At 41.8% G+C, this 26,938-nt stretch overlaps 1 protein-coding gene across 4 annotated transcripts in view; it reads left to right on the top strand.

The window, feature by feature from the left end:
- fmnl2a (formin-like 2a) overlaps nt 1-26,938 on the top strand; it is a 49,084-nt gene that overhangs the window by 6,164 nt on the left and 15,982 nt on the right. For all 4 annotated transcript variants that reach the window (XM_041057891.1, XM_041057895.1, XM_041057892.1 and 1 more), the window contains exons 2-6: nt 10,169-10,252; nt 14,684-14,764; nt 19,635-19,711; nt 22,734-22,817; nt 23,873-24,028. In XM_041057891.1, coding sequence (XP_040913825.1) covers nt 10,169-10,252; nt 14,684-14,764; nt 19,635-19,711; nt 22,734-22,817; nt 23,873-24,028 — 482 coding nt within the window. The remainder of the gene's footprint in view (nt 1-10,168; nt 10,253-14,683; nt 14,765-19,634; nt 19,712-22,733; nt 22,818-23,872; nt 24,029-26,938) is intronic.

Below are 26,938 nucleotides of genomic sequence, written 5' to 3'. Positions count from 1 at the left end.
GTGTGCAGGCACCGCTGAGTTGAAACCACTGGACTTCAATCAGTATTGTTGTTCTCAGTTCAGTTTTGACAGTCGCACATTTGGAGGTGGTTTGACTTTCAGCACTGCTGAGTGGGTGGCAGAGGCCGCTTACATTACTGACCAAACAAAACTTTAGTGACATTAAAAGCTTTTCAGATGGTTTTCAGCATGATCGTATCTGATTACAACTGTTGCTGACACTTGTTTTGGATTAACACAGTCTCTGAGGTCTGGCATAGTGCCCCTGTGCCTCACTTACAGTGAGTAAGCTAAATGTTTTGCTTGAGATTAATAAGAAGTTGTGAATGAAAACCAGATATCGACCGTTTTTAAGGAAAGACAAACTTTCCATGGCAGTTTCTGACATTGATCCAGAGTTGGTGAGTTTGCACTTGGCCATGAATTTCTCTGCTGTAGGCCTTCCTGTGTAGGGAGCAGGTGCATAATGATGTAGCTTGGAAAAGGCCAGCCTGATCCTTTCATGTCGGACATAGTCAGTTGCCTGTGTTGTCCAACGAGACTGGTCCAAGGACAAAAGAGCAGGAGAGTCACACAGCTCTGTGGAGAAGTACATTATGGTCAGGATCTGTCCAGGCTCCAAAGTGGCAGCTGCGCTATAAAGTGAGATTGCTTGGCTGAAGTGCTGCACAAGAGTGTGTGCTTTGTTGTGAACTGCTAAAAACGAGTCAACATTTGTGGTGTTGAGCTCCAGAAAAACCTTCAAATGTCTGTGTCACTGTGACAGATTAGTGGTGTTGTGGCTTCAGACTCCGCTTTATCTTGTGACATTGATGTTGTGGTCATTCTCTTTTAGGGACCTTGATCTTTACTGAGTATGTTTACAGTTTGATTTTAGGCTGAATTGCAGAATCATCATCACAGCTTCCTCTGTTTTTGGAACCAAATAATGTGGATCTGTGAGACTTGTCTAAGGACGAGGACTCATGGTCTATCTGCTGATGCTTTGGAGTTGTTGGTACATGTTGTCCATTTTTGGACTTTTTACAACCTTGTTCAATATCCTTGTTGATATCCTCGACTGTCACTTGTACTTGTACTTTGGCTGTTGTAAAAGCTCAGCAGTTTAACATAGTCTCATTTCTTTTTAAGTCCTTTCTTGGGACATATGCTGCTTTTGAAGCTGCAGGAATCAAAAAGGCAGGTTTTGTCGGGTAACGACTTGCCAGAACTAACATCTGCAGAGCAGAATGGGAGGTCCCGTTGCATGTGAATGTACTTCACTGCTCTTTGCCAGAGTTTGATAGGCCCCATCACAGCCACGGACAATACAGCAGTCTGTTGTATCAGGTTTTATTGGACAGAAGATGTGCCTGTCACACTGGACCTCCCACATGAAACCAAAGCATAGCGGACCAGCCACAGTCTCATTGCTTGGGGTTTAGATTAAGTAATTATGTATTCCAAGAACAACGCAAAAGCCAAAGCACGGTCTTGACAAAATTCCATCTTGAAATGAGTTTATTATTTAGAGAGTTTTAAGCAGCACATACCCTATTGTTGTGGACTTACTTACTTTTTAACTACAGTAGCGGCCTCAGCCAATTTCATTCAGCTGCTGCTAGGTTAAATACACATTATAAATGCAGCAGATCACAGAGCTTACTTTTATGGGATCAAAGCCTGTGATTAGGTGAGCAGGTAATTTTCAATGATAAGCCTGTAATAACTGACGCACGAGTCACTGTACTGGACAGATGAATGGACCGATTAGTTAATGAGTGAAATAAGTACAGTAAAACTGCTGCTCAGATGTTTTGGCTCTGACAGATTTGATCCAAACCGCTCAGTCGGTAAACACTTTGCCCACACTGTATCTTTGTGCTCTGCTTGATGCACTGGGCCTCAGGATTTCTCCTTCTTGCTGTTTCCTTTCTTTTTCTATATTTTGACATAACGACAGCTACGTGATCAGCAATCTTTGATGATTCAATGATTCAAAAGCACATTTCTGTGTTGGGCCCCTGTAGTTCAGAGGGCATCAATCACCTCATTTGAAGAAGTGGCTGTACAACTCCTTATGATGCGTTCTCCTGTGTTGGAGGGATGATGTTTTCGGATGTGAGGAAAATCCCTGTGGTGTGATTGCAGTTTTAAAGTTTACCACAGAGCTTGGGGTTTTTATTGGTAATCATCATTCTGTCAGAAATGGTATCAGAGGTGCCAAAAATATCCCAGAAACACAACTGACTAAGCAAAGAATAAACTAAGCCTGTCATATCAGCTCCGAGTCAGTAAAGTGTTAAAGCTGCTAGCTGTTACATGCAAGAGTTTGATAACTTGATATCTCCAAACACCAGTAAAGCTTGCTATAGTTGTCCATATCAGCAAAAACAGATGTTTATGCCTGTTACAGTTTGCCTATTAGTGCATGTGTTTGACAAGCCAGAAAAAACATCTTTTCTACTTAAATAAGTCTGAATCTGATACTATTTCATGTGTGAAGCAGTGTTTATTTATTAGACAGTTTATTTTGCACTTTAGGGGACAAAAAGTTTCATTTTGTTTTATTTTGTATTAAAGGGACCGTTGCTTGACTGTGGCGTCAAAGCAGGAGGAGACATATTGCACCACAAAAACAATTCCAGTGTGATGAGGCTAGAATACATGTGATTGTTTTTGCCACGACACAACGTTGTGCTGCATGAAAACACCCCCATAACATAAGTAAAGGTGCCTGCACGTTGACAAAAAACTTGCAGGAGCTCCTCAGACGCAAAGAAGAACTAATTTGTCACATAACCAAAAGTACTTGTACTTAACAGTGGACTGATTAAAAGCTCTGTAGGATTATACTTAGCAGCAGTATTAAATTAGTTAGCCTCCTTTTTCTGAGCTCAAAGTTTCCTGTTCATCCCACTGCCTCCTACAGAAATAAAGTTTATTCATGTAGAAACTTTTACTGAAGGTGTTTTCTTCAAACATTATGTAACAGATTTCAAGGAAACCAATGATTTCATTCTGTAACTCACTGCATTTACGCTCCCCAGAGCCTTTGTTTATGTTTTAGATAAACAGCTTTTCTGATTCATATTCGTTGTATCGTGGGGCTGGAACAAGAACGCGGACTCCACCTCTGCCCAGACACTTTCACAACCTTGCAACATCTGGCCTGGCCAGAATTCCCCTGTTTTCATGTATCACTTATTTTTATTTGGACGACTTCCTGCTGCTCCAAACCATCTCCATAATGTTTCCGGTATTTGGATTATGTCCACCATGAAAGACATTCTGTATCAAGCCAAAGTGATTTTACCCACAACATAAACTCTGCTTTAGACTTTTTGCAATATACCGTAAATTTCCCCACCACATAGCCAAGCGAGTGTTATGGATTTTTAAACGTCTGCTTCTCTAAAGGTTCTTCCCTCGGATTTTAAGACTGTGCGCAGAGGAAGTTAAATTTGATTCCTCCCCCTTGCAGCTGCTGTTTTCTCTGTACATCACTGTTGATTTAACTGTGTCATTAATCATATACAGTATGGTGTATGGCATGGCTTTCTGGATGCACAGGGTGTTTCAGAAAGGAGTTTGATGACAATAGAGATGGTGTGAGGAAAATTACACCAATGAAGTGATACCTTTCACAAAGAATAGCTGGTACGGACTGATGAACTTGTTGTGGTGCATGCAAGGTTTCATGCAGTGGCACAGATGGTGCATTAAGCACTGTCTCTAAGATTATAGAGTCATCATCACTGAGGTAAATGAAAGGAATTTCATAGGAATGTGCTTGTAAAGGGCTAAGAAATGAGAGGCCAGGCTACAACATTTGAACTCGCCATTTGTTTGAGAGGCATTCCACTGAACAGCTTCGCAAACATAAACACCACGGTCTCGATGGAGCAGGCCGCTGAGCAGGGGCAGGGGGTCCTGGGGATTACAAAGCTAATCTGAGGACAGACAGGGGACACCTGTGCCCCCAAAGAATGCCAAGGATTATGGGTCCATGCTGTGCTAATGAGGGGATGATGGCAAAGCTTGCATAGACCATACTTCAGGGCTGTGTTACTCCTTTCTTCCTTATTGCTCACAACCTCCACTATGGATATGACAGATTTTGATTTTTATAGGTCTGAGCTGCAGGACTGTCTCACGTCCCTGCCGGGTAAACCAGAAGAAAAGTAACTGGAACGTGACATTTACGAGTACTTGTGCAGTCTGTCACGCATTACTTCCCCACCTGGGGAGGTGTTTCACCGCTGTAAAGCAGCCTGCAGCGCTAACCTCATTATATCTGTGGAAATGCCTTAAAAACATAAAATTCCCCAGTGACTGATGAAGCAAGTAGTGCGAAAGAACAGTACAACATCCAGTCATTTCCGGAGTATTGAGCAATTTGCAAATATTTGTTATGACTAGTCATCAATATCTGATGCAGTCAGAGTTTTTTTTTTTTCTTGTTGCGGCATGTTGTGTGGAGTCCGTAATGCTGGTTTAGAAAGACAGCAAGACATGTTAATGAATGGTAATAAATTAGAGGTTGGAACATCGCGTTGAATGATTCAGATGGAGTGTTTACAACAGAAAGAGTTGCTGTCTGTGAAGGTTGCTCGTTTGATTTTTGCCTGGTGTCGTATCGCTTGTAAGAACTGGGAAAATGTTTTTTTTTGATGATTTAGATCAAGTCACGTTGCATCTAGTTCTTTCTGATGGTGATAGGTTAGCAAGGAAAAAGACAGAATTAAGAGGGGAGCGTAGGCGTGTCCCGAACTTACTGCAGCCCAAGTCCCCAAGGACAAATCAATCCCTGCTCTGAAAGATATCTGACAGGAGGATGTGTGGCTGAGAGTCAGTTTCTGTCTCTTGTTCTTGTTGTTGTGTATAAGTACATCAGAGGAGGTAGATTTCAGTCATCTGCTTTCAAGAAAGTTAGTATTTCTTGGTGGTTTAGCATTGTTTTGAGGTTTTGAGCTTCTTTCTAGTGACCTGGCTTAAAAAAAATCACTTTCATTTCAAAGCTTTGACTTTGCTTTTTGTCCACAACATAACACACTTTCTGCAACTTTGCTCCCAAAAGACCCTTAACTTTCCCAAAAAACTCTTTTGTAGTTAGTAAAGATGCAGATTTTAAGTGGTTTGTTGTTTGTTTTATTGTAGTTATTTCCAGGGGTTAGTTACCAAAGTCACCACAGTTACCAAAGTGAAATCAATCAAAATTAGTCAAACTTTCTTACATTTCTGTGATGTTTGAAGAAATTAGTATTGACATTGGTTGGCCTGGGTGACGGTTTGTTGCATTGACAAACAGACTTTGATGGGTCATCTTGGAGAATAACAAACCTTTCTGTCACCACACACAGCGGTCAGTTTGCTCACCTAGGCTAGAAAAATACTCTGTTTTAGCCCTCATCCCCATGGGATGCCCTCAGTGGATAACTCCTCGTTTTTGTCAACATGGTCCACATCTTTTCACAGCAATAGCAACCAAAACAAGTCCTTCATGTGGGCTGTGTGTTTGCTTTTCTGGCCAGCTGTGCTGTGAAGGCCATGTCTCCTCAGACCTCCTGGAAGGTAGTGGGTGGTTGGTGGGCTTCGAGCCAGCTGTCTATTTTTACCCCTTTTATGACTCAAGCTGCCTAATGAGAGGCTACATGGACACTAATAGGTTCTCCCCATATTTCTGAACCTTAAGACCTGATGTGAGCTAAACACTGGCATGAATTGGCATCAGTAGCTGTGGTTAAAGTTGAGCTACTGGTTGTCATAGTTACATTTAGGCCTAAAGGCCTGCATGGTTTGGTGAGACGTGATCACAGGCGTTTCCTCTGCAGCCTCACAGCAGAAGAAAACCACTCTGTCCCTCGATGTTGTTGACTTGTTCAGGAGCGGGAGAGGACCTTAAACATGTAACACCTTTGTCCAAGTTGTGTGATTTATCATGTGGTTGTACCTCTTATTATTAACTAGCTCCTGAGTAATGTGAGATCCACTGTTCTGGGGGTTTTGTAGCAGCCTCACTGTTCTCTGATCTGTACAACAATGTTTGGGGCATTTTCAGCCCTTTTTTGTTAGCATATCAGTTTAATAATAAAAAAATAAACAAAGTGAAGTGGTTGGATGAAGACCTGTAGGAGACAGGGGCTTACTGCAAACGTCCAACATGCATCATGCAACATCCTTACTGTAATTAGTCAGAAAAAGATGTCAGCATTGACCCAAGATATAGTACTGATGTATTGAAAATTAGTTAACATTAATTTTATGAATAAAAAGATAACTGTGAAAATGTATTGCAGTATACAGTAGATTTGGCATACTGTACGGCTCTGTCTGAGCTGAAAGTCGCAGCTTTAGCTTTTTTTCCGAATGTTTCTGAAGGAATTCACTAACTTTCAGTACACATGTGGGACAGCTGCTTTGGAGATGAAATGTGAGTTTGGCAGCCTGAAGCATGGCTGGAGATGTTGAAGCGTTGAAACCCCACATTTCACAGGAGGGGGCTGGTCATCCAGCACAGTAAATTCCTCAATCCACCCCCCCGTCTTCATATTGTTGCTGTCAGGAGAGAGTTGCTCATGTTTTGTCATTGTTTCCTACAGTGTTTGATTCTCCCTTGCACAATTGTCTGCTTGAGGGTTGTTGGTTTGTTTCTTGTACAGCTTCATTATTATATTTTGCATGATACAGTCAGATTATTGAAGCTTCTGGATTCTGCTGTTTCACCTTTAGGGTGCAAACCCTCCACACAGCTGATATGACAATGGCAGTCAGCTGCTGTAGTTATCATGCGATGTGTTGCTTGTGGGGGCTTTGAAGCTTTTGAGGCTTGTGAAACCGATAGTCTGTATTGTATGCAGTTAATCCATGTGATATTTTCTCTTTCGAATGTCTCAGACCTGTCACAATTCTGCTTACGCTATTGCACGAACACTTTAATTATTGTACGACTTGCTAATGAGTCAAATTTAGTTGTGTGTGGGGCCATGAGGGTGGTCTGCTGTCATGTGTTGGTGAAAAGCTGCCCCACCCTTCTCAGCATCACCCCATTAATAACACTGATGGACACAGGCACACACACGGACGCAGGCACACAGACACACGCACACACAAATCGTGTGGTTGTAGACATGGGGTAACCTGACCCCAGTGAGCTGAGTGCCTGTCACAGCTCATTAGCATTGGGATGAAATGAAGGCTGGTAGAAGTGGTTCTTTGCTTTAGTTGGAGCCTCACCAGGCAGGAAGCCCACAGCTCAGTGCACCCGCAGCGACTCAGCAAACCACCCAGTCACCCAACCAGCCTGCAGGAGCACAGCACCTATATTGAGCACCTACATCATTACCACAAACCTATTTGTAGCTAAAGCAATAGTCTAGAAATGCCCTCCTCCTTTAATTTGAGCTTGCCATCAACAAAATGGAAAAGCCTTTTTTGCACTTCTGTGTGCGATTTAATATCATCTAATGTGACTGATTACTCGGGTATCAAGTTGTATTTTAATGTGTTTAGGGAAGGAAAACGGGTACTAACTCTACTCATCTGGTTTGCAGCCAAACTGAGTCAGTGGAGCCCTCCTGACTCCCAATTCCCTGCAGTCAGCACAGCTGCAATCAGCGCGACTCGCAACGTCTGCTGAATGCTAATGCAATTTCCTGGTCGGTCTCGTAGAGGAGACTGGATGGGCTACAACCTGCGTTTATACCAAGTAAAACATCACCATTGCGCATGAAATTGATTTGATGCATCTAAATATATACACACTGAAAGCAAATTGTACTCTTATATTGGGATTTTACTTCATTTTGTGGGTTTATTGGTACTCGTGCATGAAATCAATTCAGCCATATCAATATCTGTTTTGAAAAGCAAACAGGTTTAACTGTGTGTGGGACAGAAGATAATACAATGAACACAATGAAATAAGGAGTTAGCATAAAAGTCAACATACTGGTTAACTTTTTATCCTCATGCTTCTCTAGTTCTTTTGTTACCAGTATTAACCACATTTGCACAAACCTGCTCTTGTTTGTCTACAGTCTTCCTCTCAGTAGCTTTTAGTAAGAGACAATGATGTGTATAAGGCCCTCCCTTCACCTCCCGAGCAGCTCTCTCTACATTGATTTTCTCTTACAGATGTGCTCTTTCAATATTAAATTGGATGGTTGTATAGATCAATAGCTTTGTCATAGCATCATATACAAAATGAAAAATAAATCATTACTCTAAAACAACTCCAGAACAACAATAAAACAAAACTCTAAAGCAAGTTGGGGGATGAGACCACTCAATCAGTGTCTGACTCCTGGGAATAGGCCCCATCCAGGGATATTCCTCATCCATCTTCCCTTTGCTCCTCCTGTGAGCTCTGCTGGAAAGTCCTGCGGAGGAAAAGTGGAGGCTGAGTGCTGAACACACACTGATAGATGATCCAGCCCATCGAATATGGAGTGGAAACGAACCCCAAGCTGAGCAGTGCATAATGGCCACATATCCCCCTTTTTTTTTCCCCTTACCAGTGGAAAGTTGTTATATCTTTTATGACTGAAAGCTGCAGATGAAGGAGGCAGATGAAACACTTTTTTTTGGAGCTTTGATTTACTGTAACAGGATATTTTTTATATGTCTTGTGTCTGTCTTGGGACATTTGTTTTTTTTTTGTCTGCAAGATGTATTTGCCCCGGCCATCTAACCAGTCTCCATCTGGGTCACACATTTTATTTAGTTTTTTTTTCTGGATAAATTTGCGTGTTCCATCCTCTACATATTGTAGGTGGTAGGATTAACTGCTGGTTAATAGTCTCAAGCTTTTCTAATTCACTTGAGGGCGGGGTGAATCATGCTTGTGTTGGAAAGAGCCAAATTTTAGACAACTGCAGAGGTGTTCGAACATGAAGCAGATGTTGATAAAGAAAAGCAGGATAAAGAAAGGAGTTGTGTAATAGTTCTTGGACGATTGGGGCTTGGTTTCAGACACAGAGTGCAAAGCAGCACATGGGTCACATTAGATTAGTCCTGAACAACACACATTTCTCAGGAAATCACTCTAGAAAACATTAAAAAAAAGGGAATGCCTGATTCACTGATATCAGGAGAATGAGAAAGAAAGAAAGTAAAAGAAAAAGGGCTAAGTGTCGAATGACAGCTGCATACATTTGATGCTGGCTAGTATGACGTGGTCAGGCCCAGTGGCCTCAAATTCAAAGCGGTGACTCAGACAGCAGAGCTGTGAGATTTCACTTTTCTACGTTCGGTGTGATAAACGAGAGACCTGTTTTCCCAGCCTCTGTTGCTCTACAGCTTTTCACATGGCAGGTATTTTGGGATTTTTCTCATTAGTTACTTTTCAGTCAGTCATATAGTTGGTAACTGTTTTCAAGGAAAAGGGAGAAACTTTAGAAGGGAAAAGATGTTTTAACCTGGACTGACATAAAAAATCTCATCAGGGAAAGCAAATGAAGTTTTGTTTTGGGTTCTCCTTAACAACAGTTTCCAAGGTGCCACTGAGCGAGACGCTTATTAGTTTCCAGTGTTTGCAGTGGAGCAGCCTAGTGAGCATGGTAGATGACTGTAGTTTAATCTGGCAGAGTGTCTGTCGGTGGTGAAATAAAAATAAATGGTTGACAGTCTAATTTTCTTTATCATACTGTGTAATGGCATGTTTCTGTGTGCTGATTATCCACACAGACCAGGGTTTGTAGTGCAACACTTTAACTACACTGCTGACCACAAGAAAACATTGTCCCTTATCTGTATAATTGAGGGGATCTGGAAATTTTTGTTTGTCTATTACTGATGAACATACTGTAACACGAAAACTAATGGCCTGAGAGAAAGAGGAAGAAACCTGTTGATTTTAGGTCACCTTTTTCCATCGTAGTCCTACAATGGCGAGTGTGAAGGTAATGGTCAGGTGGTGTTAGGCCCGAGCGCAGATCTGCAACCCGTTGTTTTAGATCTTGAAGGACTGAGCGATCTGTGTCAAAGCAGAATGGTAATATGGTGCCTCTTCCCTCGGAAATGTGGATCTTCCAGTAAAGATGGTCAGTTTCCTTACTTCCCTTTCCCTCCTGTGTAGGAGTTTCATTGTTTGAGTAGGTGTGTGTTTTCAGTTTTTACTGGACTCATGTGACGATGATATTTCATTTTCTGCATCCAGTTAACTCTAACCCTTTTTTCTCTCTCTCAGAACTCGATGAATCTTCCCCCAGACAAAGCGCGACTGTTGCGGCAGTACGACAACGAGAAGAAGTGGGAACTCATCTGTGATCAGGTGGGTGTCACTCACTCATCTGTATGATATGATGTGATGTAGCTGCGGTGCAAGTCACACTTGATGCACTGTGGCTGCATAATTACCAGACTCACAGGAACCAATGTTGAAAATCTTGAGATTAATTGAACTTATGTATATAGTTATCAATCAGCCTGCTTAGCGCTTCCACAAAGAAAACAAAAAGTGATGCTACATATATGTATGTCTCAACTATCTACTGAATATTTAATCCTGGAAAGGGTCTGTACCTCGGTGTGTCGTGACCACGGCACCCATGCTCCATTGCCCTGCCTTTATCCTTTAAGCCTTTCTTGGCCCTTACACACTGCCCTGACTTCCCTGGTCAAATGGGTTAAGTGGCACGGCAGGGAGCACACATCAGTTAGCCAGTTAAAATACTCAACGTGTTATTGGCATCAGTTCTGCATGTAGAAAATAACAGAGGGTGCAGGCTATGCAGTGAGCTGTGGTCGGAGTGCTCCACTCAGCCCGCAACCTCCGTGCCATAGAGTTTTTCTGCATCCCTGAGCAGAGGAGAAAGACGGAGATGAGATCAGGACCACCCCCACCCCCTCCCGCCCCCCAAACTGCATTGACGGCTGCTGACCCTGAAGGGAACGGTGCCGGAAAGAACCCACAGGGCAGCTGACCAGCAGACAGAGATCCTCTTTCAGTTTAGAGAACTTTATGTTCCTCTGTCAGACCTGAAGTGAAAATAGGCGGTTTCCCTTTGTGAAGAAGCTGACAAAAACATTGCCCAGTGATTTTGCTGACAAGTATCGTGGCTTCTTTATAGTTGCTCACTTACTGTAAAAGAGGTGTGAGGTTTCTTAACTGTACAGCACTGTAAGTTTGGTGTAAGATCATCCACTTTCCCCATTATTTTAAATGGCAAACATCAAAAAAAATATTGTTAAACTAGTCCTCTAACATCTTTATCCCTTACTTGTTTTACTTGTTTCAAACCTACACCCATGACGGCACAGGCAGCTCTGGGAGTAAAGTCTTTTCTGTGTCATAGCTACAGTGAATCTCTTTATGTAACCATGGCAACGGTGATGGAGGGAGGCAGAAAATCAAAGATGACAGGTACATCCCCTTTGAAAAACAGGCCCTGCAAAGGTTGAAATATTAAACATTTTTGGGGCAATTATGAGGATGTATGAAAGATGGAGAATGCTCTCTTGATGTGAAGACAAGGTTAAGACATCCAGAGTACAAAGAAAAGGATATGATGAACTCACTGCTGTCAAATCCTGAGGCTGTGGCTTCTTTCCAACCAGCAAAACATTTCCTAGAGAAGTCGCTCATATAGATGGGTCTTTACGCATAATTGAATGCACCCAAAACATGTCTGCATACAACCAACGGCAAAAAAAAACTGCTTGCCCATTTTCTTGTACAGTGATTCCCCCTCTTGAGTCTCTGCTCCACTCCTCAGGTGCAGAGGGGGAAGTGTACCTCATCTCTCAAATTTTTAATACAAACCAGCTCTCCCAGGCAAAACTCTAAAACTGCCACAGAGAGCATGTTGGAACCAGTTTATATGAGCTCCTAAAAACCAGACGTGTGTTCTCTATAATATACTCTCTTGCTTCACGTATTTACAGCCTGTTTCCATTCCTCACATTTCTTTGCATGCAACAGGGTATATTCAGCGCTTGCCGACTCATTTACTATGTTGCCGACCGCCAGATTTTTATCTGAATTTTTTTAGCAATGAAACTCTCAAACAGGACTGAGCCGCCTGTCTGCTCGTTGCTGTCAGCTGTGTCCATGACAGCCAGCTCTCTTTCCTGACGCCGCTGTCGTCTTTCCTGTTTTTGTGAGATAGTTGCGCTGTGGCTTGGAGAAATGTGATGCTGCTGATTAACACAGCAAAGCCAGGAGCATGTGATCCAGTATTTGTACACAGAGGGCAGACACCTTTTATAAAAGCATTACAACAAAGCCTACCTTTATGAAGCTGATAACTGAATTCCATTTAGACTGTCAGAAAGAGGCTGAATCAGTTCTCTGGTGACTTTTAAGCTGTGGTACTGTTGTATTAAATTTGTATAAAATTTCAATTTAATGTCAAGTATTTATGTTTGCCTGTACAACCTACATATAAATACAGAGAAGCATAAACAGAGAAAATAAATATAGAAACAGAAATACCCTTACAAATTAGCTTACTTTTTCCCAGTTGGTTAAAAAGCCTTGTGCCATTATCTGAAACTGGTCCATTTTTGTGGGGGATTCTGGGAAGTGTAGGAAAATCTCAAACTCATGTAGAAGTGGACAAGGCTGGTTGAGGGTAAAATGGTTACAGTATACCAAAACACTTGATCATAAATAAACAATAGTACTTTGTAGTACTTTATGTACGCTTGAGTGGAATGGTGTGTGTGTGTAATTTTGATGAAAGTGAGTGAAAATACTCGTTCATATGGTCGGCGCAGATCCAGGGCTCAGTTCCCAGTTGTGGTTCTGTTGACTTGTGTGACTCTGTGAAGACATTTGTTGTGTTTAAGAGTGGGAAGCTGGTGAGGGCTCATGTCCTTTTCACTGCACTTTTGACTCGTACTAGTTGGTTGGTGCTTCGGCACAGTGTGGGGTTGAATCAGGGCAAAATAAAGGAAAATAAATGAACCTCTTTCTGGAGGTTATCACCAGAAAAGAAGTGGTTGGTGACCAGTGAACCACATGAACAGGAGGGGAATAGGGCGTTCCAAAGTAGGGAGACAAATGGGGAAATAAAAAACCAAATTCAGCAAGCACCAAATTGCTGAGGTGGCACAGTCCCCAGTTCAACCAAGGTGGTAAAGCCACCCTGATCCTGATGTATCTGGCCTCATCTTCAGTTTTTTTTAATACATGACAACCTAAACAATAACCACACTCATGAAGTATAATGTTTTCACTGTGTGAAATGGTGTTAGGTGATGTGGTATTCATCTCCACTGTAAAACACTGCAGGGAACTCTGACGTTGTTTGCACCAAATAACAGAATACGTAGATAATATGCATTGACTCAGAAAACGATGGAGCCACTTCTCGGTATGCACATGTACAGCCCTCCATGAGCTGATTAATACATGTGTGCCTTCTTAGTATAGTGGCTTAAGAGCACATGTTTCGCATGAGGAGCAAATCAAATAACCAACACACAGAGACTGATTCTTACAGTTCTCTGTCTAAGATCCGTGCATACTAAGTTATGCACTGAAAATCAGATTTTCTCTTGTCAAACAGAGAAAGTGTCCAAAGGTGAACCTTTTTCCTTTTCTGTCAAGTCAGTCAGCTGTCCTAGCTAGTTGACAAACGAAGTAAATGTCTTTGCACAAAATTAATTTCCTCAATGACATGCCCTTCGTGTCTCACATTTTCCGATGCAGTGCAGTGGGGTAAATCACTAAACAGAACCATTCATGCCACTGTGGTGTGGCGCGCAGCCTGATCCAAATACGGTTTCCCCACTCAACACACTGATCCAAATCCAGCACTAATCTGTTGTATTTATATTTAGAGCACAGTGATGTGAGGGATTTGACCTAAAACCTGTTCCTGGCTGAACTCAGGACATGTACGCACACAACCATACAGGTTCGGTAACAATCCCAGAGGCAGATTATTCTTTATAGCACATTAAAGCTAATGACAATAATTACCAGGAAGATCATTTATGAGCTCCTGCAGGCTGAATGACCTTAACAGTCACAGTCTCCTTGCTCTGTTTTATCAGGCTGTGACCAGGGATCTGCAGAGTTCATCACCTTCCTGCTCTCATCCACCTGTTTGCCAGCTAAACACAACCACTGATGTAGAAACACACAGTTGAGCTTTGAGAATTTTGCAAAAAAAAAAAAAGAAAATAGAATAAAAATTAATGTAGTTGTCAAGTGCTAAACCCTCTCTTCCAACAAGCAAAACATGCAGTTATAGTACAGTGCAATTGTCCACACAAGAGCCATTCTTACAGTGCAACACAAACTGTAAATGATCCTTGAATGGGCTGCAGAAGATATTTTTGAAATCTCCAAGAAAAGCTGGTTCATACATGCAGGTTCATCACACCAAGCAAAGTAAATATGACCTTATATAAAAGCTTGTCATCCCCCGCTAAAGCAGATTCGTAGTGTGGGAATTGTTGTTACTCCCATTCAGCCTCTTAACGTAGAACATAATCTGAAGTTCCCATCAGGTGAAGGATGACTCATGATGGCTGTAATTTACTCAAAGCCTGTTCAGTTTTAATCTGATGGTTTTAGTGTCAATAACAGTTTACTGTATGCAGGAGATGTTTTCAGACTTGTGAGGGTGTGATTTTTCTTATGTTTGTATGTCTTGTCTCTGTGTCTTTCTGCTTTATATTCTCCTTCCTTTCCCTTTTTTAAAAAAATTTCCTTCCCTTCATCTCACTCTTGTTTTCCTCTTTTTGACAGGAGCGATTCCAAGTGAAAAACCCGCCTCACACATACCTCCAAAAGCTGAGGAGTTATCTAGACCCAGCAGTCACAAGAAAGGTGAGCACCCTCTCCACACTCTATCCTTTTCCACTGGCCTGGCTGTTCCACAGCTGCAGCTTTTCCTTCCCCTCTGACCCTCTATATCTCTTGTCCAGGATATCCCTACAGCTGAAGAAAGATTGTGCACAGGGTTTCTGGAGGAGACAGCTTGGGAAATTTGGTTACAAAACAGGCAGCAGTGTAGTTTAGTGAGAAAAGAGACAGTTGTTTATCTGAAACGCCCATGTCGGAGAAACCTCTACCCAGCTGAACAGTCATTAGGCAAGACACACCAACAATACTGCAATAATAGTGTTGCAGACAGTCAGGCTAATTGCGGCATTGACATTGCCTTGCAGCATGGCAGGAGCTAATGGAGGATATCAGCTACATGATAAAAATGGTCTTATGTCATCCCAGCAGCCAGTTCTGGCTATTTCCCTGGCTGCTTGTGGAAGGGAGTAAGAGGAGGGGCTCCATGAAGCAAAGTATCAGCCAGCTCGCAGGCTTTGCCAGAATTAAGTCTTTTTGGCTTGGGTGAGAGAGCTGTGCGGGGAGTGCTGGGAGACCAGTCTCTGTGATAAACAAATTAACCAATAGACTCTGCCAGAATAACAACAAATCGCTGAATAATTCAATTAGCACTGACTGGAGTTGAAATTTTAGCTAGAACAGCATGAACGGAGATGACTGTGGCGAGCAGGGGAACAAATAGGCGCACACACAGGCATGTATGGCCACACAAACTCCTAGAAATCACAGCACATACACACACACACACAGTTGCTGAATTACATTCCTCTGCCTGATTTTATAAAACATGCAAAAATGTGTTGTACATTACATCTTGTGTTTGATATAATTCAGACCAGAATTATTAATGTTGATAATAATTCCCAAATGGTATCACCCTAATGGGGAATTCAGCAGTTTTACTGGGGTTGTGTGGAAAGATTATAAAGTAGACAAGCCAGCAGGGTTGAAATGTTATGTTAGCTAAAATAGTTAACATTATGGAAAAATGGATAAATGCTTGAAACTGATAGCTTTAAAGTAAGTGGGAACAGGTTAAATAAAAAGTTTAAATTAGTCAGTTGAAATAGTAAGCTAAGAGGAATAGTTTAAATGTCCAGCTACTAGTCCAGTTGTCAACCAAAGTAAACGGAGTCCAAATTTTGTGAACATATAGTATAACTCAGAGTCTAAAATCATTTCAGATGAACCACATTTGGAGGTTTGTTGTTGATGAAGGGCTACTTGGGTTTATGTGATAGGCCCGTGGGGAGGTTATATCAGGTGAAAGCCACTGGGCTTACTTTCAGCTAAACCCCTGTGTTTTCTGTGTATTGTAATTCCTGTGAGATTACACACAAGTCGATCTGATAAAGGCAGGAGTGACGCAAGTTAAAGGAGACATTATCGACACAACAATGTAAAGCGTGTCAGTTTGTGGCAGGGCAGTCTCAAGGTTAGAGATGCAGGCTTGTCGGCAGCTGGTATGAACCTCCAGAAGATGAATAAGCATATGATCCAAAATGTCAGACGTTTCCTTTAAGAAGATGCTGACCAGGTTTAAACCTCTGAGTGTAAACACTCAACACGGTCATGGCTGTAGGACCTCATCCAGACCAGGTGGACACGAATGTTTGTTTGTCAGACTTGATCTAAGTCAAACTCATCTGTGGCTACATGACTAACTGGTTGTTGGGTCTATCTTAAGCCACTTTAGATGAGACAACCTTTGAGAGACTTGCTGTCTTTGTTCATTTATCATCTTGTTTTTAGTGTTTAGTCTCATGTGCCGAGGTGCTGCGGCTGCTGCTGCCGCCTATTCCTTGATCAAAAAGTCGAAGCAGACAGGGACATGGGAGTTGAATGAGAGTGTAAAGTGAGAAGGGCAAGGGAGAGGGAGGGAAAGGCTGACTGATCGAGAGAGGGTAGAGGGAGAGCAAGAGATGGATAGAGAACAGGAGAGAGACAAAAAAGAAGCCCAAGAGAGCACAGAGGAAAAGAAAGTTATGGGCTTCTTCCTACATTCCTGTTCCATCCCCCTTTTCTTCAAACTCAAACAATTGTGCCACTGTGAGAGAGCTGGAGGTCATTGCCTCTGCTTTCCATAGGCAGGCTCCGGTGCATTCCTCTGGGCAGCTCCCAGCCAATAGGCAGCCAAAGAGGAAGAGCTCCAGTCCAACTAGTCCTCAAGAATGTATCAGCCATTGATTTGTTTCCAGGATGACCCCTCCTGAGCTCACACTCCCCAAAATCTCTCTTTTTCAAACCCCCCCATTCTCAGTCCTGCCTCCCTGCTCTTGCTTTCCCCTTTCACTGCTCCCTCCCCGTCTCCTCCTCTTTTTCTCCTTCCCCTTCATGCAGTCTTCACCCTCTCTTGCCGGTTCCTCTCTCTCTTCCTGCTCTCTCGGTGATGCAGCTGGTAGTACTTAAAGTGTAGAGTGTAGGGCATTTGGTGGGAGAAGGAGGAGGTGGAGGACTGGGGTGCCTCTGGGAGCTTGCGCAGTATCCCTAAATATGCTCTGCTTTCCACACAAACACACAAAGGGCTCCTCCCTAATAAAAACACTCTGTTTCTCATCTCCTCATGTGCCAAACACACACCGCCCAAGCCCAAAGACACAGACTACAGAGAAAGAGAGAGAGAGAGAGAGACCCTCGCTATGGGAACAGCTCTCCTCTCTGTGAATGGTAATAATAGGTTAACACAGGGCTGAGCTCTGTTTCCTCCCTGATACAAACACATCATGGAAAGTGACCCGGCCCTCCAACTCTGGGTGGATCCTTGGACTTCTTCTCTTCTTCTCTCTTCTCCTCTTCTCTTCTTGCAGTTTTCCAACTTGAAACTCGAAACACCTTGAAAAAAGTACAGAAAACTCCTTAATAGCAGTTTGCCTGGGGAGGCCATTATTACTACAGCTAACAGTTTTTTTTTTTTATTTTACATAACCTGCCAATTATTTTCCCAATTAATCCATGAAACATTTGGTCTCTTCAGAAAACAGTGATAAATGTCCACCCAACAGTCTAAAATTTAATTCATATTTACAATGATACAACGCTGAAAAAAATCTTTCTTCAAATCCCATATTTGAGAAGCTGGAAGAATTTTTGGCAGTATAAAAAAACCTAGAAAACTGTATTCAATTCAGTTAAGTTCATTTTTATTTATATAGCTCCTTCCACAATCAAAATTGTCTCAAAGCGCTTTACAGAGACCCAGAGCCTGACCCCAGAGCAAGCACTTAAGGCGACAGTGGCAAGAAAAAACCTCCCTTTTAACAGGAAGAAACCTTGAGCAGAACCTGGCTCACATGGGGGACCGTCCTGCCGATGGCCGGGCTGGGTGAAAGGAGGAAAAGGAGGAAGCTGGGAATGGAGGAGAGGAGGAAAAGGACATGCAGCATATAAAATATGATACAAACAAGGTTGGCAATGGACAATGTTAGAGGGCCAGCATTCAGATTACAGAACAGTTAGTGGATACTGTGTGCTCAGCAGATTACAGTTATGATAGGAAACAGAGCACAGAAACAGAAATCTGTCATGATTGGTAATTATTTACATTACAGTCTGCATAGAATGTTAATTCAAATTTTATCTGAAGCAGAGTGGAACATTAAGCATAGAAATGTGTTAGAAATGGATAGTTGTAGACAATAAACAGCAGCAGGTCAGTGGAGCCAGGACCATAGAACATGCAGCTCCGGAGCCAGAGATACCTGCAGAAAGGTACAGAGAAAGAGAGACCAGAGAGAAACAAGCACAGGGCTACGGGAGAGAGAGGACACAGGGTTAATGGAATGTATTAAAAAAAAAAAAAACAGAAAACGCTTTGCATATTGTTATAGGCTGTGTTGATTTCAAAATTTTTCTTTTTTAAAAAAAAAAATACTGTAATATTTTGAACTACACAAGGATATTTATATATTAAAAGATTAGCTTTTTCTTCCCCTCATACTAATAATGTATCAAACAAAGAGGCTTAATGCTTTTGTTGAATTAAAAAAAAAAAAAAAAAGCAAGCCTTAACAAAAGTTAAAAAAAAAAAAAAAAACCCTTGCTGACCCTGCAGAAGATTGTGATATTAAAAGTTGAAGTTTACTTTTTCTTTCTCCTCTGTTACAACAGTTTCTCTCACCGGGGATTTCCCCCTCCTGTAGCTCTAAGGCTGGCTAATCACCACTGGTCATTCACTTTGCTTGTTATGGTCCTGCGGTTGTGTAGGAGCCTGAAGGGCTTTTTGTTTTTGGTTTTTGCAGATCACCTCCTGTCAGAGGAATGAAATCAAAGCGGAAGCCGCTCATGTTCCCAGTTCTGTTGTTGTCTCTCATTCACTGGCAGCTCATACCTTCATGCACATCGCTCCCACACCTCTTTCTAGTAGCTGTATCCACAGTAACGGGACAAAGAATGTGTATGTGTGTACATGTGTGTCTGCCTGTCCTGCTCTGGGCTTAAGAGGTAACCAATTAGGTTACTTGATTTTATCACGCAGCTACCAGTGGGGGATTACTGCTATATGGAAAACCAACATGAACAAACAAGATAACGGGAACTATTCCATATTCACAGTTTCCAGTGACTCAGCTCGTCCTTTTTTTTTTTTTTAGCCTGTTGAATGGTTTCCGGCACGTAAAAGGCCCATTTAAGAATCTTATGAGAACAACCCAATCCCAGCTTAGATTTTTTTTTAGTTTTTAATCAGCGTAAGGTTTTCCTGCTTTCACATTTAAATGTCACTGTGGTTGTGTCTGTGTCTGACCTTTCTGTCAAAATAAAAATTTCTCCAGCCAAAACATCCCTGTGCTACCGCTTGATGATTTACAGGTCTAGTGGTGCGGTGAAATATTAACTCACCCCTTCTTTCCTTCCTCAGAAATTCAGGCGGAGGGTTCAGGAGTCCACCCAAGTCCTGAGAGAACTGGAAATTTCGTTACGGACCAATCATATAGGGTGAGTCACTGTGGGATTGTGTGAAGCTTGTGTAGTGCTGAATGTCCTGGACCTGGTTATATTAGATTCAGGGGGAAAAGTCTGGCATTCCAGACACCCGGAGACGCAGACATTGACACTAACCACCACCATCCCCCATTCATCTCTATGCTCAGGCCTAATATTACACAGAAAGCCATGTGGCGATGGAGGAAAGATGAATTGATTGATTGTTCGGTGCAGCTAACACATGAACAGTCTCTAGAGGAGGGAAAACACATTTTTCATGCCGTAGTTGAGCTTTACAACTTTACACATCAGTGTTTCAGTGTGCCGTCCTGCAGAGGTGTTACAGTAGATGCTACTAAAGACAGCTTGATTTCACAACAGATAAAAACACTTGGTAATTCCAGGTATTCCAGGATAACAAGCCTGAACCTGCTGTAACTGATATTGATCCAGCCTCAATGAAAGATCAATATCTCAGTGAGAATCATACAAAGTCTTGTTTTTTTTTGTCTTGCTCTAAATCACAAGGCCTGTTTGTGTCAGTAGAGACCCTGATAGTTAAAGACTATGATGGATTGCTTAGCATCATTAACGAGGCCTAATGCATTCTGGGATCTGTAGGATTCAAGGGTCTCATTTATTAAGGCTATTTCCAAATGAATAAAAAAACAATTTATTTTATGTGATGGCCAAAAAAAAAAAAAAATGCAGTACACAATATAAATGTCACAGATACATAGAGGTTCTTATACAGAACCGTACTAGAGGAACAAGAGAAACCGGCAGCATTATGTTTATAAACAAACAAAAAAAAAGACATCCCATAATTTTACTCCGGAAGAAACAGCTGACAGTAGAGTTAGTTTGCCTGTAATTTACGAATTGAACGGTTGTTCTGTGTAATAGTTCATAAATTAGGTCTCACGATTCATTAGTCAGAATGAAGATGAGGTGGGCGATCACAGGAGACAGAGATACCCCCTCAAGGACAGGAAGCACAGGCAAACATGAGAGCATCCACTGGCCACAGACTGTTGTGACAGCAGAGAAACAAAGATGCACTAGTTACACAACCATCACAAGATCTCAAACACACACACACACGTTATCTGAACTATGTCTCTTAATCCCTCTGTTTTTCTCTTTTTCGTCCCTCCCATGCACACTTTGCTCCAATTCGTCTGCTTCTCTCGTACAGATTCGCATATCGTCTTGTGTCTCTGACAACACTGTCTCTCACACACCTACACGCGGTTTACACACTGATCAGATCCTACTCCTCAAAGCAAAAATAAACTCCAACCACAACCAGAGACGACGTCCATCTGGCAGAGCAGTCGAGGCACTGTTTACAAGGATTAACTCTTTTTAGCGACCTTATGTTGGTAAACTAGATTACGTTATCAATCGACCTAATCTAGATTAGACAACGAAGCATTACCATGATGGCAGAGGGACAGAGAGAGAGACTGAGAGGGTGGGGGGCAGGGGATATCGAGGGAGCAAGATGTCACCCGCTCAGACAGTGAATAATTACCTCTTCTTTTCAGAGGAGAAACAGTGAAATGTATATATAAGCCATGTATAATAGGCAGATTGTCCCTGTACATGCACTGCTGTTGCTAACCTCCCTGCCTGCTCCTCATATGTTGCTTCGTGGCCAACAACATGTGGTGAATGGGAGGATTGTTAGTTAGTGTCCTGTGGTAATGATTACCATGTGGTCCTACAAGGCCACACCTCCAAACCCTTTTAAAACACGAGGGGCCCTACCAGGCACCGCTTTACTGGACGCTCTTGTTAGTCTTACTAACTCTCATGCAGTTACACCACAGGGGAGCTAATAAAGGAGCAGCTAGTAGATTTTTAAAGCAGTTTAGTCCCTACATCTTCATCAGTGCAGTGTCACTCACAAGCCTGTTTATGCCCTGCGAATTTCTCTAATCACTGAGCAATCAGGCCTTCATATGATGTGATTAAATAAAGATGTTCTGTGATTCAGTTGCAACACTGCTTATAAATATGGAGGGAGAACAGAAACATGCCGAAGGTAGCAGGAGCTTTCCTGTGAAAAGCTCGGCTTTTCTGTGCAGAATAAAAAATGAATTCACGCCGAGTGCTGAATGGGTGGCCCACTTCAGCGCCAACAAGGAAGGTGAGAATGGGCTTTTGATCATTCTGAGGGCTTGTCTTTATCAGAGTTTGAAACTGTGTGTGTGTGTGTGTGTGTGGTAGAGAAACAGAGATAGAAAAGTGAGGCAAACTCAGTAATGAGATTCTGTTTATGTGTGTGTGGATACCTGTGCTTTTGCAGACATATGCATGTGTGATATGTTTGCTGCTCCGAGCCAGGAGGCTTTGAAGTCTGTCGAATGGGTCATTACCATTCTTCTTGGCATAGAGAGGGAAAATCGCAGGAGAGTTGGGAAATTATCTGAAAACATCTGTATACCAAGGTCAGGTGTGGTCAAAGCCTGCAGTGATTGTTAGAGAAAAGAAATGATGCATTATATACTATATACGGAAACATCTCAAAAATATCTTTTTGTTATCACAACAGCAAGTGATTTTCCAGAGCTTTAGACTCATATGACTTCTATTTATGTGTGTTTAAATATTTTATTGTTGGGATTGTGTGGTATGTCCATATTAGACATGCCAAACAGATACTTGCAGACATGCCTGGGAAAAGTTATCACAAAGCTTATTACACTACAGATTATGATCAAACTAAAGAAAAGGCAGATTCTTGCAGTTTTTCTTTCCGAGTAGAAGGTACTGTAACGTTATTTCTTCAAGCTGCACTGTGGACACCCCAGCTTTTTTCTAGAGTTGGAGAAAGAGTTTTGTTTTTTTTTTTCTGTGAATTTTCCCAAAGGAGATGAGTTTCTTTTGAAACCAGTTTTACAGAGAAATTCCCCCTTTTATTAAAGCTGGTTGTGGATCTCTAACCAAAAACTAATGAAATGATTTTATAAAAGTTTGTCTCCTGATAAACTTTTACAGAGTTAACCTTGTTTTCATCTCTCCTCAGGTGGGTGAGAGAATTCCTAAATGAAGAGAACAAAGGCCTGGATGTGCTGGTGGAGTATCTTTCTTTTGCACAGTATGCTGTCACGTAAGTCACTAGCAGCTCTTTCTCTTTCTCTCTTTACCACTTTAGTCTATATGCAGAGCTGACAGCCAACACAATGCTACTATTCTGCACAGCTGCTGATGCATCACCACACAGCGCCAGCACCACCACCACCACCACCGCCGCTGCCGCTGCTGCCTGGTTGTCAGAAACACTGAGTCACTCGGGGCCCGTTGCTGACACATTGGCACTGTGTCTTATACCAACCATAGGCTTCTATTCATGGACTGACAGTGTGATTATTAGTCAGTCACAAAGTCCCTGTACAGGGCCAAAGAGCCATGTAGTTAAATTTTTAATTCACCACCCCCCCCATTTCACCATATGTTATTATGGTCTGTCCACATTATAAATGGTTAGCTGTAAAAGTGTGTTTACCCTCAGTACCACTGCAGCAGCAGCATAAAAGTCATGGAAACGTCCAGTCTGAAAACTGTAATAGATCATAACAGGTATGCTGTAACTAGCAGCTCTTTCCAAAGTTTCTGCCAAGTACAATGAAACATGAGCCCTCTCACTTCTCTATCACATCTGAACCGAAAATCTAAAATTTTATATACTATAAAACTTAGATATTATATTTTTAATATTTTTAATATATGGTGTATTGAGCTTATAACATCCGCCCATACATGTATTTTTATGTGTATATCTTGTGGTGTCAGCTGCTAATGTCAGAAGTGTATGATCTGTGTCTTGTTAGCTCATAAGGCTTGTTTGGGTCATTAGGTAGTTAATGGCTGCTAGTGCTCACAATGCACTGGTTAGCTCCGCTACATTAGCTTAGCTATACTAGTTAGCTTGGCCTTTGGTTGTTGGTAAGGATGCTTTGATGACTGGCAAGGAAATACCTTTTGTTAGGTGCACGTGTCTCACTGTTGAGAAACTAAATTTCATGGATCCATGTTAAAAAAAAAAAGTTTCTCTATGTGGTCAACAAAAGAGTCTTTAAATAACACCAGAAAGAAGATGAGCTATATTTAAAGTAAATACTGTGTTTGTGCCTTATTTTATGTCTTGCCTGCACGGTGCAACAGGTTTGATGGAGACTGTATGGAGAATAACCCGGAGGCTGCGATGGATAAGTCGAAGCCCTGGAGTCGCTCTATAGAGGACCTGCATGGAGGAAGCACCCTGCCATCTCCCATCACTGGGAATGGCATCACACGTGCTGGGCGACATTCCACGTTACGGTACGATACACACACGGACTACCACTGATGGTTAAAAGGTTTCACTCCTAACCATGTGTGTTTGTTTAATCTGAACTTGTTTGCCTTTCTGAATTCCATTTTCTGAGTTATCTAGTGTTCGGCTGGAGCAGTGTGATTGTACTGTGATTATTTTGAGGAGTCACACATTTCATATGATGCCCCAGTGGCCCCTTTGTGTAGTCATGAGGTCTGTAAGACTTTAAATGGCTTAAGACACATTTCTGCAGCCGCATGCAAATACCATTTGTCTGGATTTTTGAGATTGTCAGACTCAGGCTGGTTTTACACATGATTATGACACATGCTGGACAGTGATTTTCCCTGTGACAGATGATGGCAGCAGAAGTAAAGATCTCTTTTTATGGAATGAATCTTTTTTTCCTGCTTTGTTTTTGTGAACACCAAACAGACCATTTTAACTCCAAATCCTGCGCACACAATATTTCACAGCAGTTAATTCATAAGCCCGTGCTAATATACTCTCTGAAGCTCAAATCCCATTCAGTTGTGCATTATTTCTCTAATCCTCGTGGTCATTCCATTGATGTTTCATTACAGCACTCCCACTGACTTCTATGACCTCTAATCTGTTTTTTTGAAGAGGTTAACTTGAAGACGTACACAAAGAGCACTATTGATTCAATGAGGCACATGTCATCTTAATAAGATCCTTGCACGATAATAGCCAACCATTTTTATTCCTTCTTTGAGTTGTTTTCAGTTGCCTATTGTCTCTAAAAGTAAAAAGTTGTCTTTTTAAGTAAGACATATTAAATTAAGACATATTAAATGAGTAAATGTAGCATAGAAAAAAACAGATTTTACTGTTTTTACCCTTTAGCTCCCCTTTTTTTTATAGCAAGTTAGATGCTAATCCAAGTTTTCCATTGGTCATACACAGTATTATTTTAAGCAACACCTGTAAGGTGCTGTTTATGAATGAAATCAATCTGGAAACCTGTTTTTGGAGTGTCCTGGTTTTGTACACAAAATCATGAAAGAAAACTGCACTACTCCAGTGCAGCTTGAAACAGTTTCTTCTGAACATTAAATTTAGGAATATCTATATTATCTCATAATAATCTGTAAAATTACCATTTACCCCTACTTCACATCACTTGTAGGCGTCTGCTGTCTCCAGATGTTACCCTTGTGTCATCACTTGAGCATGTGCAGTATGTGTAACAGGTCAGAGGGTCTTCACTGAGGCTGACTGTCTTCTTCTGTTCTGTCCTGGTGTTCCTCCATAGTCATCTACTCTTCTGTCTGCCAGTCTTCGACAGCAGGCAGGTCTCAGCTTCGCTCTGCTGGCTCACAGTGAGCTTTCTGGAGCCTTAACCATCCCTGCTCCCTCCCCAGACACATAATGCCATAGTCAGACACACACGTGCGCGCACACACACACACAGTCTCCCTGCCTCATTGTACTTTATACCTCCCTGCTAGCGCTGCCCGGTTTATTTGTCCCGCTGTCTGTGTCGGGGATGTGAATTATTTGTACTGCCAGCCTCCCCTCCCGTGCTTGAGACTGAATTCTCCCTTCCTTGGAGCAAATGGATTTTTCTGCACTCATTGTTCTTGCCTCTGTGCCTGTGTGCTGCTTGTGTGGCTCCCTAAATGCCATTCTGTGCAGACGCTAGCCTAGTTTCTACAAAAGCCCTGCAAAAGCTAAACACTAGGTTACAAACAGTACAGATAGATTAGGTATCCTCTAATGGTTCTGTATTTCTGTAATGTTCTGTATTTTGGATGCATTATCTGTTTTCCTGGTTTACGGGAGACGTTAATTATGAAGCATTTTCTCATGTCTGCTATCAGTACTTCTTAAATAATTCTTAAACTCCCAGTCGTCCATTATACAGAATCTTTATCCCCTATTGTGTTTATCACTCTTTAGTTTTGTTTTGAATTAGAATAATGTGAACCTATTAACTGCTAACAACTGGATGTTAAATTGTGACTCGTATGTGTCCTTTTCAAACTGCCATCTTGAAGAACACCAAGCACACTGAGCTGTCCAAAGTGCTCTCAAATAAGACGGTATGCCTGTACAGTTACATGGGGTTAGCTAGAAATCTGTAGCTGTATTTGTCTGTATTTTATAGCTTGTACTTATAGTCTTAGTGTTTTATGTTCTGTGGTGTTATTTAGAACGTGTTCTGTTTATTATGGTCTTCCTGTTTCAAGGAAATGGGTCGAGACCATATCGCTCAGATTCTCATCTCCCGTCACAGCTTCAGAAAGTAAACTCTTGTTGTTTGTCTACAAAGCAGTCTTCCAGATGCCTCAGTCTGTCCTCACAGTTTATCCAAAGGTTAATGTTATGGCAATGAGGATTTCTCATTTATCATCTAAAATATTGAACGTCCTACTCCCTTCCATTGATAATTAATCATCGCCACCCTCTTTGGCTTTCAAGGTTCAACTTTAAACTCTATCCAACTTTTTGCTTGTCCTCTGTTTGACTGAGGCCAAACTTAATTGTTGAATCATTAGTTTGTTGTCCTTTAGTACTATTTCTTGAACTTTTGTTGTTTTATTCTGTTCTCTATTTTATACGTTTCTCATTTGCTGCAAATCCCTTTGGGTCCACTGTGTTTATTGTGTTATATCAAGTTTAGTTGAGTAATTTCAGACAAGTCAAAGCAGGTTCAGGTATGACACACTGCTGGCATTACATAATCATTTATCATTGGTTCGGTTTGTGATTAAGAAACATTGCTAAGTCATTTCCTGCAAATTGTGCCCCACCTCAGTTTGGATGTTGATCAATCAGGAGAGGAAAAGCCCAGGACAGAAGTCCTGTAAGATTAGTTTTTCTCCTGTGTGAGGCAGGTGCTCCAGTTCTGTCAGAAAGAGTCTCGTGAATCGACTGCATCTATGTCAGGG

This window comes from Toxotes jaculatrix, chromosome 15 (assembly GCF_017976425.1).
Source record: "Toxotes jaculatrix isolate fToxJac2 chromosome 15, fToxJac2.pri, whole genome shotgun sequence".
In the NCBI taxonomy this organism is placed as follows: Eukaryota; Metazoa; Chordata; class Actinopteri; family Toxotidae; genus Toxotes; species Toxotes jaculatrix.
Note: the sequence above shows the minus strand (reverse complement) of the source record. Positions and strands in the feature narration are given on the sequence as shown.